We start from the raw sequence: 17,369 nt of genomic DNA on the forward strand, positions 1-17,369 counted from the left end.
ATGCACCTGGGGCCTGGTGCACCCGGGGTATGGTCCATGGCTAAACCTGGGGCGTGAACTCAGGATCTTGTGCATGTCAAGCAGACGTGCTAACTGCTACATTATGGAGCCACGCCTATAACTAATTCTTATTCTGGCATCTCATTCAAAAACCTCTAAGTATGTAGATCCTTTCCCTCCATACCCTTCTGCCATCAATTAATTCCTATAGTTTGTATTTCAAATCCTTCTTTATACCTTTGTCATCATGGCCCTAACATTTGATTGCTATCTGTCCTGATGTCCTGGACTCCATTCTCTTAATCCTCTCAAAAGTTCAGAAATAGACAAAATAAAAACAATGAATTGCCAAAGTAGTAATTAGTACAAGTTTATTGTGCACACACCTAAAATACAGTTTGCAAACTGGGAGTTCTCAAATCAAAACATGGAATGAGGCTCAGGGGTTTATTGTTATAAAGCAGCTTATATAATGAGAAAGTGTTACTGAGCTGAACTGAACCAAACAAGGGCCACTTGGCCAATGTGCAGCAAAACCAAACACTGAACATCAAGGTTTGCAATGGAGAAATTAAAGCTGTTTTATTTGCAAGGCGCCAAGCAAGGAGAATGGGAAGCTATCGCTTAAAACCCGAATACCCCAATGGCTTTTAATCAAAAGGTTTTAAAGGCAACGATTGAGGGTTAGAGGTTAGCAGGGACAGGCTGGTATGCAGCACTGGTGGTGCGGGTTTTGTTTGGAGAGCTTTGAAACCTGGCTATTTATGATAAGATATGTAGTAAGAGGCTTTTACGCCAGATTTTGCACAACAGACCCTTCACTTCTGCAGAAGTTTCCTCATTTCCAGTCATGTCCTAGTCTTTGGTTCCGTGAGGCGGGGTGAAACTTTGGCTCCAGATGTAGCTGGTCAAAGTTCTCTCCTCTGCACATGCTCTGGCTATGACTTGCTGTTTTGGTCTGTTGACTGAAAGACAACTCAGTATCTTGTTAGAAAAAGGATAGAACCATTTTGAGTTGGTTCTATGGTTACAAATGCAGTGACTGTTTATTCTTCACAGTGATTGGTTATATTAGAATTTTCAGTGGTTATCTTATGTCAACCTTGAGAAATAGTTCAAGTTTTGCTTATAATTTCCTAAAACATAAGTAAGAAATGACCCAGGTCAAGTTAGTCTTGCAAAATAAGCTAAATTAAGCTTTGTTCATATGATTAAACTGGTTTTGTCTGTTCAGAATTTTCAAGGTTGGTCTTTTTGTTTTTTTCGCATTGCCATCTATCTTTAACACCAATGCCAGATTCATTTTTCTAAAACATTCATTATGACGAATGCCTGCTCAAAATGTGATTCCTTATTGCCTAGAGTTGTGGTTCCCAGGCATCTTTGGGCAGCAAACTCACAGGGTTGCCATGGAATATTTTAAACTTTTGGGGGGATCACAGTGATACTTGACATCTCTTAGATAACAAATGAACTACTAGCTTGAAGTAGGTCAGTTTCAACATCAGATCACACTACATTCCTTTTAATGTCAAACAGGGGAATGAAGGCAGTAACAATCCAATTTGATTCTAACGTTTGAGAAATTAAGCATTGCCCAACGTCCCATTAGTAAATAAGTGGTTATTTAACAATGAAATATATAAGCAAATTTTTCTTTAGATTTGTGTATTACTTTTTCAAATAACTATTAAATTGTTAGGATATAAGTACTTATTGTCTGGATATAATTACTTGGAGTAGAACTGTTAGGTATTTCTTTCGGTGTGTCAAAAAATATTACTGAGACACTAGGGGCATCATGAACTGAGAAAGTTTGGAAACCTCTGGCTTAAGATGATAAAAACCTATACTTCTTAGCCTGGCATTCAAGTTCTTCAAAACTTCTGGTAACACCATATATCCCCCACCCCCACCGTTATTCCCTGGCTCAAATTTTTCTCCAATACTTGCTTGTTTGACCTTGGGAGAATCAATTTAACTTCTTTGAGCAAATTTCCCCAGCTGTAAAGAGGAGTAATAGTGCTTACCTTGAATAATTGTAATGAGGATTACATGAGAATGTACATAAGGAGAAACATAAACACCACATATGGCATATTACAAGTGCTCAATTAAGTGTTGGACATAAAGAAACCTCTCTCATCTGAACCCTCTCAATAAGCCCAACCAGTATTCTTACTCGGTTCTATAAATGGATATTCCCTTTTTTTTTTTTTTCCAATCTTTCATTTTATTTTATCCCTAGAGGTTTCAATGATCCCCTCCTTGGGTTTGATTAATTTGCTAGAGCACCTCATAGACTCAGCAAAACATTTTTACTAGATTACCAGTTTATTATAAAAGGATATAACTCAGGAACAGCCAGATGTAAGAGATGTGTATGTGGGGAAAGGATGTGGAACTTCCATGCCCTCTCTAACCATGCCACTCTCCTCAAATCTCCACGTGTTCGCCAACCTGGAAGGCCCTCAAATTTCTAGCTGGCCTTTCTCTGTTACTTTTCTTTCAATCCCCGGTCTACCCCCATCAAGCCTTCCCCAAGCAAACTAGCCTGTAGTTCACTAACTCCTATAGGAGTTATTACACTATTACCACACAGCCTATTGTATTTTTTTGTTATTTAACTTGTATATCACCTGCATGTTTTGTTTCACCAAATAGACTGTAAACATCTTTGAGGTTAAGAATGTCATGCTACATTAAAGTTTCCTATAGCATCTAGCAAAGTGGAGGGTGCAAATCAGTATTTGCTGAGTTTATGTATAAATTTGGTCAGGCTCCAGATCAAACACCCAGAACACAGCTACATGTATAATAGGCAGAGGGAGCAGAGTAGAGGTCGGAAGGAATAAAAGGCAAGGGTGCACAAGTGCTGGCTGGTGGCACAAAGTTGAACTGTGAGACAATGGCCCCTTGGTGAGACCAGGCCATGAGAGAACAGGGTCTCTACATTGGGAAAGATGGGTAACAAGACATTGAGATACATTCTTAGGAGTTAACTAGGGAGGCATGATAAGGAGGTGAGGATCTCACAAATGAATTTTTGACTCTTTCCAAGAAGGAAGTAGAACTTTTTGGGGGGCCAGAAATTGCAATTAAAAATTCACTTGGGGACTGCCCTTCTAGTTGCTAGATAGGATGCTGCCTGATTCGTAAATTGCTTAATTAAAGCCAATTAGTTCTTCAAAAAATATTCATTTGGATGAACAATCTTTTAAACTATAAACATCCTGGAAATAGGTAGGAAAAAAACATTCGGCCCATCTCACTGGCAAGAATTAGCTGGGTTTCCACCTCCAAATATTTGGGACATAGCCAACTGCATGAATGTTTGTGTGTGAAAGCTAAGAATTTCAGCCCTGTTAAGCTAGGCTGGAAGCATTACTTGGCTTGTTGGCGTGGCTCTGGGTAGCCGCAGTAATGCTGAATGGTGGGGGGAATTAGGTGAATAAAACCTGGGAGGTGCAGAAAAAATGGGACTTGGCCAAAGCCTGCCTGGTTTGACTAAGAAACCAGGCCGTGCCTTTGGTAAACCAGGAGGGTCGGCCTGGTTAAGGATCCATGGGGGCCAGGTCCACGATTGGCTGTGTAAAACAAATTGCAGGTATATAACCATGCCTAGGAATGAAGGAGAACACAGGCGGCTAGTGCCACAAACTTGGTGGACAGACTCTGGCACCCACTGCCACAATAGGGAATACCCTCAGAAGACTAATATTCCTGGAAGATGGGGTAGGGGTGGAGCAGGTGGGTAAGCACAGAGTACTTAATGAGTAGAAGAAAAATATTCTGGGTAAAATCAGAACTTGTTAGATTAGCTCAATAGTATTCAATGAACAGTTTTAGGTTAAAAGCCTATTTTCATTTCTCAATGTTGTAATCCGAATAGTAACAGAAATATTTATTTTAAAAGTAGTACTTTATAAAAAAAAACGAAGTGATTTAGATTAAAAGCTCCAAGGTATATTGTTTCAGGTAGGTGTTATTGCTATCTATACCTTTACCCCATTTATTAAGCCATTTCAAGTAACTTCATGTTCATAAATTTACGATGAGGTATAGAGCCCAACCAAGATGGAAAGGAATGTGTTCCAAGTTAGAAGAGAACAGCATGGCTCCTTAACGATGCCTCCTGTGGAGCACCTGCGCTCCACTGTACAATTAGGGGTTAGGGGTTTCTTCCCACACAATCAAATGTGACATTTTGGATCCTCTGGCCGTGGCTGGTTTAGTCTCTTGGTTCTAATGGTGTGCTGTTTTGTTGCTTAGGAGTTGATCCAAGGTTCCAGGCCCTCCTCTTGTAGAGCTCAATTACGTACATGTGAGATTCAGAAGAGCTGGCCAATCTGAAGGTTGGGAACACTTGTTTAAAGGAGGAACCACCACTCCAGCATAAACTGTCCTTAATTCTACTGCAGAAACTGTTTTCACTCTGGGGATGGTGAGTCCTAGAAGATCATGGCCAAGAGGCAGATGTCCTTTTAGCGGCTTCCTCTGAGAGTTTATCTGAGGGAGCCAAGTGGCCACTTGCTTTTTATCACAATTCTAATAGCTGCTCCATTTCCTCAAGAGCTGTTGTAAAATCATTTACTTGACTGTTACATAAGGTCTGCTGTTCTAGGAACCGAGCCCTCTCTTCTTCTTTCATCTTCAACTTTACTTTTAAAGCCTGAATTTGGAAAGATATTCAAGAAGAAAAATAAACAAACAAAAAAAACAAAAAACACACAAAACTTTGACCCCCAGGAAAGAACATTATGCTTCTATTCCACTGAGAAAGAACACAAGAATACTGACCTATTTTTTATCTTAGTTTTGTTTTATCTGTGATTTTAGGAACTGTCCTTTTCTACTACAGACTCTTCTATCTAAATTGGAACAATGAAATCTTCTAGGATTCAGTGTTATATCCCATGACTCATCCAAGCCACCCAAAGCAATCCAGACCTAAGAAGCTGGGTTTCCTATTACAGGTTTCTATGAGGTATCAAGTTTCCATAGCACGGATTTCACACAGGTCTCAACTTTCAACTCTGAGCAACCTAGTGTGTTCCATGTTGCTTCATGCCCTGCAGATGTGAACATTTCTAAGTCTTTAGAACAGAAAAATAAAAAGGTGAAATCAAATGAAGTCTTGGAATTTAGTTAATAGTAATGCATCAATGTTGGTTTCTTAGTTTTGACAAATGAACCATAAGATAGTAATATTCAGTGAATTGAATTCTCTGTATTATCTTTGCAACTTTTCTGTAAAACTAAAATTATTACAAAATAGTTTATTAAAAACATTCTTTTCCATCTTGGTTGGGCTCTATACCTCATTGTAAAAATGAATAAATAAATAAATAAATAAGAACCCTCCATAGATCTACCTATTGTGGCATGAAATGATGATAATCTTGCCTCAGGGTGATGTCTGTCTCTCACCTGTAACTCCTCCATCTGCCTTTTGGCTGTTTCATTAAAAAGCTTCAGCTCATCTTGCAAAGTTTCTAACAGCAACTAAGAGAAAAGTACAATGTAGTAACAAATCTTTATTGAAATGTGAACATTTTCTTCATATAAACCAATCTCTTTGAATGAAAGGAGAAATAAATTAGATGACTGCTAACATCTCTTCCATTCAGTTATTTGCTGAGCATCCAAACACACATGCCAGGCTCTCTGCTGGGCACCATAGAGAAACTCAGTTCACTGGATGGACAGATTACCCCTTTTCCATCAGCTCTGCTACACAGGCAATATGAATAAAACATAGTAGCCATTGAAGGTGTGACTAATAACCTAGGAGAGCTGAGGAAGGCTTCCATATCTGGTATTCTCTGATTCTAAAATGACAACTGATCTTCTTGGGGAGGAGATCATAGAAGCTCAAAAGATGTTCGTCTCAAACAATTACCTTCCTACTTCAGAGAAGGAACCAAGGAGCAGCCAAATGTAATTTAAGCTGAACCTTTGCATCATACAGTTTTCAGCAAAGGAATAAGGAGAAAAATTGGTTAAAGTGTACAACAGAGAAACCAGAAAGCTCTCTATACAAGTCCATCCTATTATGTGTTTTAAAGTAGTATTTCAACTCAGACTCACTCATATTTGTAAGCACAAAGTCACCTGCCAAGTAAAATAAGCTATTCTGAGTACACATCCATTGCTCCCTTCCACTATCCTGGCTTACCAAAGGCTGCTTCTTGGGGTTTACTGAGCATATGGCTGTATGGCAGAGATCTTAAAGTCACAGAGCCCAACAGTCACTTGGCCTTTGCTCACTCACACCCATGCCCTCACCATAGAGTCCGTGTGATCCATGGTGGGTTCCTGCTGTGATGTCGGGGTCTCGCTGCCTAAAACTGATGGAGACAACAAGGTCAGCCTTGCTTTGGGAGCTGTACTTAAACATAAAATAAAACCCCTCTAGAACAAGCACAGGAGTTTTCATGAAGGCAAGTTCTCCACGTAGCTGCTCCCTCTACCCCTTTTTCACCTTGGCAGGGTCACCCATGCCTGCTCTCCAGAGCTATATTTGACTTTCTTCCTCTCTAGGTTTGCATATGGCCACCCAAAATTCATTCTGCTTTCTCCTCAGCTGCAGAAAATTGCTCCAAAGGAAAAGTATAGGTTGGATTTTTTTGTTTTCAAAACACGAAACTATTTTTAAAAGCTGTCTCAGGCCTGAAAACATTCCTTAATTCAAAGAAGCCTGGGCCCCTTCCCTGGGCATTCTCAGGCCCCTCAACTCAGCCTGAGGCCCTCTTACAGTCCTCTTTGCTATAGACTCTGTAAAGGGACAGAGTAAGAACCGGAATCACATTTTAACCACTGTGATTCTGCTGATTAACCCAGTATGGGAACCCTTGAAACAGTATTATCTTTCCCTCCTCACCTGGGAAAGTTACCTGTATGCTCTCTTCCTTGAAAGAAATAAAACATTTCTGGTCTAATTTGCAAGGTCATACTTTTTGGCACCAAATGAATGGCATAAAGTGTTCTGTTAAGAACACGATAATCCTCTCACGACCACTGAAAGTCTGTTGGTCAGGCACAATCAACATCACAAGAGAACAAAGAGGAGCTCCCCAAAATCTTTAGAGCTTTGCTAGGCAACCCATTCATGGACTGGGCCAGCTGCTCCCATGCTGGATTCCTGACATATAGTCCAGGAGGGGGCATGTGCACTGATTCCTTTGAAGGCCACCATGTGCTATTTCTTACCTGGGTTGAGGCCCTTGCTCTCCAAAATTGCCAAACAGTTGTCCTGAAACTTCTCCAGCAGCTCCACCTTTTGGGTCAGGTCCTTCAGCTCTCCCTGTTGGGGTGCCATGTAGACAGATCAGGCCTGTCCCACCCCTCAGGGGTGGTCTTAACCTCCCTTGCTCTTGGACAGCCATGGCACGAGCCTGGTGTCTTCACTCTCTGCTCTTGGGTACCTGGGCGTTACAAGCTTGCTCCCACCTGAGTGGCTGTCCCTCAGGATTCCACATGCAGCACCCAGTGCAGGTGATGCAGAGATCCAGTGGGTCTCTTACCTGAGTTTCAGTCAACTTCTGGTGCAACTGCTTGTTGACAGCCTCTAAGAGCTGGTTCTTATCCTTGAGCTCTTCCTCTGATTTCTGCTTACTCAGTGGTTTGTAGCTGTAATGATAATTGTACTTATATGAAGACATAGAGAGGTTAAGAGTATGGGTTACAGAGTCTCACAAACAGGGGTTCAAATCTTGGCTTCATTACATAGTAGTATATGACCTTCAGTGAGCTGCATAACCTCTCTGAGGCTGTTTCCTCATTTCTAGAGTTAGGATAATACCTACATCTCATATTATTATTGTGAAGGATAAGAGAGAATTACATGTACAATTCTGAACATAGCTATTGAAACATAAATAATAGCCATTATCATCAAGAATATTAACCTTTTTTTCAAAATCCTCAGAGTCCTTCTTGATAGTATTGTTTTCAGAACTTTTAAGACACGCCCAGATGTGGAATTAGAAAGTATTTCCACAAACTTTTCAGCTTATATTATTCAGGACTGCAAAATGTCCAAGCTAGCCTCAAAAAGAGAAAGATGAACCCTTCTCCAGGATTTTGCCTTCACCAGCACCTGCACTACCACCAGAAACATCATCTTGAAATCACTAACCGCATGCAGCCCCTCCTATCCTGAAGGTTTCACACTCCTATTGATGGGACATAGCTGGGTTTGATTTCCGGTCAGTAGCGGTCCTGGTGTGGAGCCCAAAAAGCTTCTGTCTGGCACTTAAGACTGTAGCATCACTGATCTTGCTCTGACAGTGTTTCTCAAACCTGGCCATGCCTCACCCCTGAAAATCCCATTCAGATTTCCGGGGTGGCACCCAGATTGTAACACATTAAACAAGTCCAGGAATGATTCTGATGTACTTGAGATCTACTACCCTAAAATGGTGGCCAAATTTCACTTATCCTGATGTTCACCTCTTTTTGATGTTCTTCTTGATGGCAATATCTGCAGCTTTCACCTGACTAGAGAAGCGAAAACAAAGAAATCAGGATGTTGACTTATTGTGGTGATCATTTTGCAATATATATAAATAGTGAATCATTATTATATACTCTCGAAACTATAATGCTGTATGTCAATTATATCTCAATTAAAAACGACAACAAAGGAATCAACCAGAGAATCACAGTATGTTGTTAGGTGTGTTGTGAAGAAAGCAGAACAAAGAGCCTAGTTTTTTGAGGAAAAAAACAGAGACTACATACAATGCAAAAAGCACAAGCTTAAGAAGCTCTGAAGGCCCACGAACTTTTGTTTTGGTCCAGACAATTGAAAAAGGCTTATTAATAGGGAATGAGCTCCCCTCCTGACCACTTTGACAACCTGCTCAAAATAGCGTGGCTATCTCACGTCATCCTCACTTATGTGGGGACTGAGCACTGGGTGGAGGGACACATACACACACTGGACCGGACTGTGCTCAGACCAGCAACATAAGCTAACAACTAGCCCCGACTCACCATGACACCCAATTAGGGCTGGTGTTTGATCACAGTAATGCTATTTGTATACTCAGAGCAAGTGGTAAGTAAAGAAAGAATACTTCTTATCATAATCCTTGCTGTGCCGCTTCAGAGCTAATCAATCTACAGGGTCCTGACAAACTTGTCAGCAATGCTGCACTTCTCTGGGTCACTGACTACAGACAGGCCAATTGTTCAGGTGTCTTGTGCTCTCAAAAACTATTTTCTCATTCTTGGTACTGAGCAATTTCTAGCAAGATGTTCTAACTGGATACCAATGATCTGACTCACCCCTTGTCTCGTCTTGATTTGACGATTTTTGTAACATCATTCTCTGAACTTCCTGAATGAAGAAGTCTGGAAACATCGACTTCTTTGGACTTAACAGGTAATAGGCTCTTAGAAGTGGCTCGAGCTTGTGTGTCTGCAAAGGAAAACAGGACAGTGAAACCTCAAGCATTGTGACCCAACAGCTGTAACTCTATAACTAACAGGACTCCATTCTAAGCTATTAGAAACCTGTATTTCATTCTGACCAATCTCGATTTGTGTATATTAATTCAGAAGACTTCTACGCTAATTGGGGAGAGATACCAAAATTCCTTAAATGCGACAGTGCAGTGTTTAAAAGTAGCTGAAAGCTTGATGACACATCAAACTGAATGACCAGAGGTATAAATGTGAAAGTGGAGGTTGATATAAGCAGTGGGGCAGTCAGCTGAATCCTTCATCAAACACCAGTGGAATCGAACAACCTCGTTAAGCTCCTAAGCACTCTGCACGCTCTCCGAAGGCTACTCTCAAGCTCCTTTGAGTTTCTCTTTTAACTACTGCTTAGTTGTACCAGACTGTCTCCCTAACTACTCTAAAATGTCTCTGTATCCCCAGTGCTTAAGAGAGTATCTAACATACCAATAGAGGTTCAATACCTGCTTGTTGAATAAATGGGACATTTCACAGTTTCATGGGTTGTTTCACAGACCATCACAAACTACCTCTCGTCTTCTTTACCACTTCTATGCTGATTGCCTTTACCATCAAGCCTTTTAATTTGTTTATCCATCATTATGTTTAGAGGTTCTCTATTTGGCCTTCTGTTCTCATCTTCTTGCTAGGCTATTGCCAGACAACCAGAGAAATGGCCCTGCCATGACACTCTTCTTCCCCAGAGGAGATTATTCTCTCCCTAGCTCTTATGCTGCCCTCTACCACACACTGACATTGTACCATTAATATTCCATACCAAATTCAAGTAGTAACTTGTTCTGGAGTTAAGCACACACCTGCCTCCCCACCCACCCATGCACACGCTTTTCTAGTTTACACGAACTTTCACTTTGTTGACTATAAAATGGCACCTTCAAGCTTAACCTAAATAAAGACCCAAAACAATGAAATCAAGTTGAAGAAATGAGGTACAAAGCACCGCATCACAGGGATTAGAAAATTTTGTATTTGTATTTGACAAAGATTTTATTTTGATTACTCTAATTGCACAACAGTTTAGAATAAATACAATTTCTCAGGCTGACAAATTATTTCATTTATAGGTATACTCACTGGGCACTTACACCTATTTTCCATACTCTTACCCACAAAGCAAATATTAAAAGGGTTCTTTTTGAGGTTTCTGTCTGAAGTAAAAGTAACTCTGGGAGAATGTATCTACCTTCTCCTCTCTCAAGTATTTGTAAGTTATTCATAAAACCAAATCTTTCTTATGTAAAAAGGTATTACTAGTAAATTGATCAAAATTAAAATTCTTCATTGTTTTCTAACTTTGGATTTTTTTTACATGTGTATCTGTTACCTATAAAAAACTAAAACTTGGAGTAACATCAGCATCATGGCAGAGTAAGAAGGCTTCTTTGTTTCTTACCTTAAATTTACAAGTTGGACAACTATAACTCAACATACAAACACACCTGAAAGATCCACGCATTGGGGCATCTGAAAGTGGGCATAATGGAACGAGTAGGGGAGGCAGAATGGGGGGAAGGATTGTGTCGGCAGCCACTGTCCAGTGCTCACCATGGCTCCAGTGAGTGTGGTAGCAGTGGGGAAGTTAGGTTGCAGTGTTCACTACGGCCTGTAGTGTAAGAGGGGCAGAAGCAGTGTTTCTCTGGGGAAAGGCATCTCCCTTTCCCCCTCCCCATTGTAGTAGACCCAGATAGAGGTGGCTGGGAAGCCTTAAACAGTACAGCAGTGACACAGGGAGCCATGAAATCACTTGTCTCCCTTGCCCCACCCATCCCGACAGAACCAGGTAGAGGCAATGTAGTAGATACCTCCAAAAACACAGCAGGGCCAGTGAACACTAGTAAGAAGAAAGCTGTGCTGGGAATTTGCAAAACCAGTTTTCTACCACCTGTCGCATTCCCCCCACCACAGTGGTGATATCCCATAACTGAGGCCTCCTGGTCACAGAAGGGACACCCACCATCCCAGTGGGTATGTAGCATTTTCCTTAACTGCAGCGACACTGCTCCTCCACCATGATCCAAGAGGTGCAAATAGTGCAGGTAAGAGAAAAAAAATTACCCTATAACACCATCAAAAGAAAGTACCCTACCTATCAACCTGCTGAATTATTGAGAGCAAAATAGTATCTAAACAAGAAAAGAGTTCACTACCTCAAATGTACAGACGAAACAATTCATCAAATACTATAAATAACCAAGGTAACATGAGAGCACAGAAAGAAAATGTTAACGTCTCTAGAAACCAAAGTCAAAGTCATGGAAGACTGTGACTTAAATGACAGAGAATTTAAGATTGCAGTTATGAAGAAGTTCAACAAAATACAAGAGAACTCAGAAAGGCAATTCAATGAGTTCCAGTGAATAAGCAATGAATAAAAGGAATAACTTACCAAAGAGACTGAAACTATAAAAAAGAATGAAATAGAAATTCTAGAGTTCAGCTTCTAGAGTTGAAACCTAGAAGTGATGTATAAAGGAGAGAACTAAGAGTTGAAAGAAAAAAAAATGAAAGAACTCTACAAGAACCATCCAATTCCATTACAAAGAGCAACATAAGGATAATGGGAATGCCAGAACAATAAGAGAGGGAGAAGGGAACAGAGAGTCTACTCAAAGAAATAATTGATGAGATCTTCCCAAGCCTATGGAAAGAACAGCACTTTAGACCAGAGGAAGCTAACAAAACATCTAATTATATCAATACAAAAAGACCTTCTCCAAGATGTATTTTATTCGAACTGTCAAAAATTAATGACCAAAACGAAAATATTCTCAAGGCAGCCAGGGGGAAAAAAGACTGTAATCTACAAAGGAAACCCTGTTAGATTATCATCAGATTTTTTTCAGTAGAAATATTACAAGCCAGGAGAGAGAAAAACTATTCAAAATACTCAAAGAAAGGAACGAGCAGCCAAGGATAATATATCCAGCAAAGTTATCTTTTAGAGATGAAGAAACAAAGGCTTTCCCAGACAAACAAAAGCTTAGAGAATTTACCACCACAAGACCTGCATTAATAAGAAATGTTGAAAGGAGCTCTTCTACCAGAAACAAGAAGACAAATGTTTACAAAACTTTTGAGTAAGATGACTAACAGACAGAAAATTGCAGCTCTACTTCAAAATAGAATAAACAATTATAACATAAAGTTTAAAGAGAGGAAAAAGGGCATTGAAAAATAGCTATAACTACTGCAATTTGGTAACAAATGCACAACATAAAAAGAGACAATTTGTGACAATAAAATCATAAAACGGGAGGAGGAAAAGGAACGGGTACAGGTAAATAAAAATAAGAGGTAATCAGAAGGACCATTGTATGTATGAAACATTTTACACAAACTTAATGGTATGTACAAAATAAAAATCCAGAGCTGAGACATAAAACATAAAAAGAGGAAAAATTCAGAAAAATCATAGAAAACCAAACTAAAAGAGCAGACAGAATCACAAGGAAAAAGAAACAAATGGAAAATAAAAAAATAAAAACAAACAGAAAGGAAATCCTCATATATCAATAATCACCATAAATGTAAATGGACTGAACTCACCAATCAAAAAGCACGGAGTAGCAAGATGGATTAAAAAACAAGACCAAACTATATAGTGCCTGCAGGGGACTCATTTCAGCGCCAAAGATAAACATAGGCTTAAAGTGAAAGGGTAGAAGAGGATATTCCAAGTAAATGGCACCCAGAGAAAAAAATCAAGTGTAGCAGTACTTATATCAGGCAAAATAGATTTCAAGATAAAAAAGGTAACAAGAGCCAAAGATAAACATTTCATAATGATAAGGTAGACAATTTATCAAGAATACATAATACTTATCAATATATACATCCAATCTGGGAGCTTGAAAACATATATCGCAATTATTAACAGACCTAAAGGAAGCAACTGACAAAAACACAATTACAGTAGATGTGAACACCCCATATGCAGCATTGGATAGATCATCCAGACAGAAAGTCAATAAGGAAATATCAGTCTTAAATTACACACTGACGTAATTGATATTTACAGAACTTTCTATCCCAAAACAACAGAATACACAGTCTCAAATGCACACAGAACATTCTCAAGGATAAACCACAAAACTAGTTTCAATAAATATAAGAAGACTGAAATCATACCAAGCATATTTTCTGACCTCAGCAGTATGAAACTGGAGATTAACTACAAGTAGCAACCTGGCAAAACCACAAATATGTGGAGAATAAACGATATGCTACTGAACAATTATTGGGTTAATACCAAAGCAATCCTGAGAAAAAAAGAACAAGGTTGGAGGTATTACACTGCCTGACTTCAAATTATACTACAAAGTGACAATAATAAAAAGAGCATGGTATTGGCAGAAAAACAGACATACAGACCAATGTAACAGAAATGAGAGCCCAAAATAAACCCATGCTTATATGGACAACAAATTTTCAACAAAGGACCCTAAAACATACAATAGAGAAAGGAAAGTCTCAACAAATGGTGTTGGGAAAACTGGAAAGCTACATACAAAAGAATGAAACTAGACTGCTATCTCATACCATTAACTCAGAATGAATTTAATACTTGAACATAAGATTTGAAACAAAAAAATGCATAAAATAAAATATAAACACTAAACTTATGGACCTTGGTCCCAGAGGGGTTTTGTGAACTTGACCTCAAAGGCAAGGGAAGTTAAAGCAAAAATGTAAAAGCTTCTATATAGCAAAAGAAACCATCAACAAAACAAAAAGGCAACCAGCTGAAGGAGAAAAGATATTTGCAAATGATATCTCCAATAAGGGGCTAATATCCGAAATATATAAAGAACTCATACAACTCAACAACAATAACAAAAAATCCTATTAAAAAATGGGCAGAGGACCTGAATAGACACTTTTACAAGGAAGACACAGATAGCCAACAAATATATGAAAAGATTCTCAATGTGACTAGTTATAAGGGAAATGCAAACCAAAACCACAATGAAATACCACTTCACACCTGTTAGAATGGCTATAGTCAATAAGACAAGAAATAAGTGTTGGAGAGGATGTGGAGAAAAGGAAACCCTCATACACTGCTGGTAGAAATGTAAACTGGTACAGCCATTATAAAAAACAGTACAGAAGTTCCTTGAAAAATTAATAGCGCTACCATACGACCCAGCAACCCCCTTCTGGGTATCTATGTGAAAAATGTAAAAACACTTATTCATAAAGATATATGTACCCCTATATGCATTGCAGCACTGTTTACAATAGCCAAGACATGGAAACAACCTAAGTGTCCTTAGACTGATGACTGGATAAATACGAAGTGGTACATATATACAATGGAATGCTATTCAGCTATTAAGACGAAACATTGCCACCTGTGACAATATGGATGAATCCTGAGAGTACTATGCTAAGTGAAACAAGTCAGATGGAAAAGGACAAGAACTGTATGCTTTTACTCATATGTGGGATATAAAACAAAAAGCAACAAATGAACAAACAAAACAAAAAACCACATTCATAGATACAGACAACAGAATGGTGGTTACCAGAGGGGGAGGACGAAATGGGTAAAGGGGTCAAATATATGGTGACAGAGGGAGACTAGACTTTGGGTGCTTGGCACACAATAGAGTATACAGATGTCATATTATAAAGTGGTTCACCTGAAATTTATATAACGTTATTTACCAATGTTACCCCAATAAATGTAATAAAAAACAAACAATAAAACTTAAAAACAACCAATCTATGGTCAAAATCAAAACAAAAGACCTAGGAGATGGCCTAAAAATGTTAAACTATTGAGGTTACATATGATCGATCATAAAGATTGAACAGGGATAGGAAGCAAAGAGAAGAAAATTTTCAACTTGGCTGGGGAGAGCCAGTACTCCCCACTGACAGAGGGACACTGTGCTCTAAGCCATGGTTCACCAACCTTTTTTGGCACCAGGGACTGGTTCTCCTATGAGAATCTAATGCCTGATAATCTGAGGTGGAGCTGAGGCGGTGATGCTAGGAGTGGCTGCAAACACAGATGAAACTTTGCTCCCTCACCTGTCACTCACCTCCTGCTGTGCAGCCCCTTTCTTAACAGGCCATGTACTGGAACTGGGGGTTGGGGACCTCTGCTCTAAGGAAGAGTCAGTAAGGAGATGAGAATTGGCTCCAGATCCCCCAGCCACTCCTAGGGCCCTTCTGATGCCAGGATTATCATTCAGGTGTTCTGAGGCAACATAAGCAGGACAACCCTCTAAGCCTTCAGAGAAAAGCCTATCTACTTCACAGATCAATTCCGCTACTGCGCATCAACCAGCTGCATGGAGTCACTGGGAAGGGATCTTAAACAGTTGCTTCAAAATCTGATGTTTGAAGCTTATTCTGTGCTATAATCTCTAGATTAGGCAGCTGGACACCTGCTGACTTTAGGCAACGACTTTCAACTACAAGCCAAGTAGCATAAAGCAAGACGGCAAAGCAATAAAAATTTTTAATGTCTTTTTTTTCTTGTCTCTCGAATGTTCTAGCTAGGCCTGACCCTCCCTCTCTCTTTTCACTCAACAAGTGTTTATTAAGAATGTACTATACGAGAGACACTGTGCAGATACAAATGTGAACCTGACATGGTAGGAAACCCTAGTGCTTTCTCCCTATTTTGCTTCTCAAATGACTCCCTCTTCCCTGACGACAAACCCAGTCCCACTCCAGATAGCCCAACTCTGGAAATAAAACAGCTAACTGTTTAAAAAGAGATTCCTAGTTTAATGGGAATAATATTGTGGAACAATCAGCAGCTTAAACCTAACGAAGGCAGCACGGTTACACAGCGCGGGTCTAAAATCCTACTGCATGGCCCTTACCGTAACTCCCATCATAAACCTAGACAGACAGGTTCTAGGGGAGTTAGCAGGTTGTCAGAGCCGATGGAATGCCCTCTCCCCTGCCCGGGGCCCCTACTCTGGGCCACTGATTTGATCCTCCAAATTCTCCTGGGGGGTGGCGTGAACACCCACCTGCGGGTGGGCCGCCGCTCAGCACAGAGGCAGGCTGTAGTGTGTACACGGTCTTAACCACGCTAGTCATAGTGACGAGGCGGCAAGGCTGGGCCCTGGAAAGTGCAAGGTGAATGTTACCCCACGGTGGGCCAGTCTTCACCACTCCCCTCCCGCCCGCTTCTCCAGCAAATGAAGAGCCCGGGAGAGCACGACCCGACCTGCCCCTGCTGCAGACCCGACCTGCCCCTGCTGCAGACTGACGCCCCTGCTGCACACCTGACCTGCCCTGCTCTGACCTGACCCTGCCCCTGCCCCAGGGATGAGTCGGGATAGTTAAATTCCTCCATTCCCAGCCCATCCCGTCCGCCCTCCACATCAGCCCAGGCCCCCGCCCCAGGAGAGCCGAACCCAGTCGCCAGTAGCTCCTGTCCGCAGTCTTCGTCGCTCTGATTCAAAAGATGCTCCACGGCAACTGCCGCAATGCTGCTCGGGTCTGCCGCCTGTGTTTCAAATGGAAACTTCCGGTGGCCGGGTGGGAGGGGCTGCGATACGCATTTTGTAGGCGGCCATGTTGGACGTAAGGCACTGCTGTGTGCGACACCTTCGGGGGCTGCCATGCTGTACGGAAGGTCTGAGCCGAGGCGCGAGCCTAAGCTTCCTCGAGGTGGTTGTTGGAGCCCCCGAGTCTGGGCAGAGGAAGGGAGTGGTGCACCTTGCCGGCCTGATGGAGCTATGAGCCATCGGCGTCACTTTCTGGGCTTGGGACGGAAACGCTGTCACGTTTAGAGTCCATGTCACAATCCTTCTCTTATTTGGTCTGTGATTGTCTGGGGTATTGCATGATGACTCATTGTCAAGAGCAAAGCGTATTTGGATGGGCGTAAAACTACACATTGGAGGATG

At 40.8% G+C, this 17,369-nt stretch overlaps 1 protein-coding gene across 3 annotated transcripts; it reads right to left on the minus strand.

Annotated features, from left to right (window-relative positions):
• Window positions 1–357: 357 nt before the first annotated feature.
• On the minus strand, window positions 358–17,098 carry KNSTRN (kinetochore localized astrin (SPAG5) binding protein). Of its 3 annotated transcripts, none has more exons than XM_039843897.1 (9): window positions 16,875–17,098; window positions 16,485–16,579; window positions 9,295–9,427; window positions 8,455–8,502; window positions 7,527–7,632; window positions 7,213–7,306; window positions 6,289–6,350; window positions 5,431–5,505; window positions 358–4,672 (listed from the first exon to the last, which is right to left on the minus strand). In XM_039843897.1, the coding sequence occupies exons 1-9, from the start codon at window positions 17,081–17,083 to the stop codon at window positions 4,541–4,543; spliced, it is 954 nt and encodes a 317-aa protein (XP_039699831.1). In that variant the 5' UTR covers window positions 17,084–17,098; the 3' UTR covers window positions 358–4,540. The 3 variants fall into 3 exon arrangements, with proteins under 3 accessions (XP_039699831.1, XP_039699832.1, XP_039699833.1); XM_039843898.1 differs by having other exon boundaries at window positions 5,376–5,505; XM_039843899.1 differs by lacking the exon at window positions 5,431–5,505.
• Between the last annotated feature and the right edge of the window lie 271 nt (window positions 17,099–17,369).

This window comes from Pteropus medius, unplaced genomic scaffold (genome assembly GCF_902729225.1).
Source record: "Pteropus medius unplaced genomic scaffold, Ma_sr-lr_union100, whole genome shotgun sequence".
In the NCBI taxonomy this organism is placed as follows: Eukaryota; Metazoa; Chordata; class Mammalia; order Chiroptera; family Pteropodidae; genus Pteropus; species Pteropus medius.

Coding starts and splice junctions, on each gene's coding strand:
- KNSTRN (XM_039843897.1), bottom strand. CDS start 17,083: ATGGCAGCCCCCGAAGGTGTCGCACACAGCAGTGCCTTACGTCCAACA. Junction 16,580..16,874: donor CAGGAGCTACTGGCGACTGG/GTTCGGCTCTCC, acceptor TGCACTTTCCAG/GGCCCAGCCTTGCCGCCTCG. Junction 8,503..9,294: donor AAATCAAGACGAGACAAGGG/GTGAGTCAGATC, acceptor TCGCTTCTCTAG/TCAGGTGAAAGCTGCAGATA.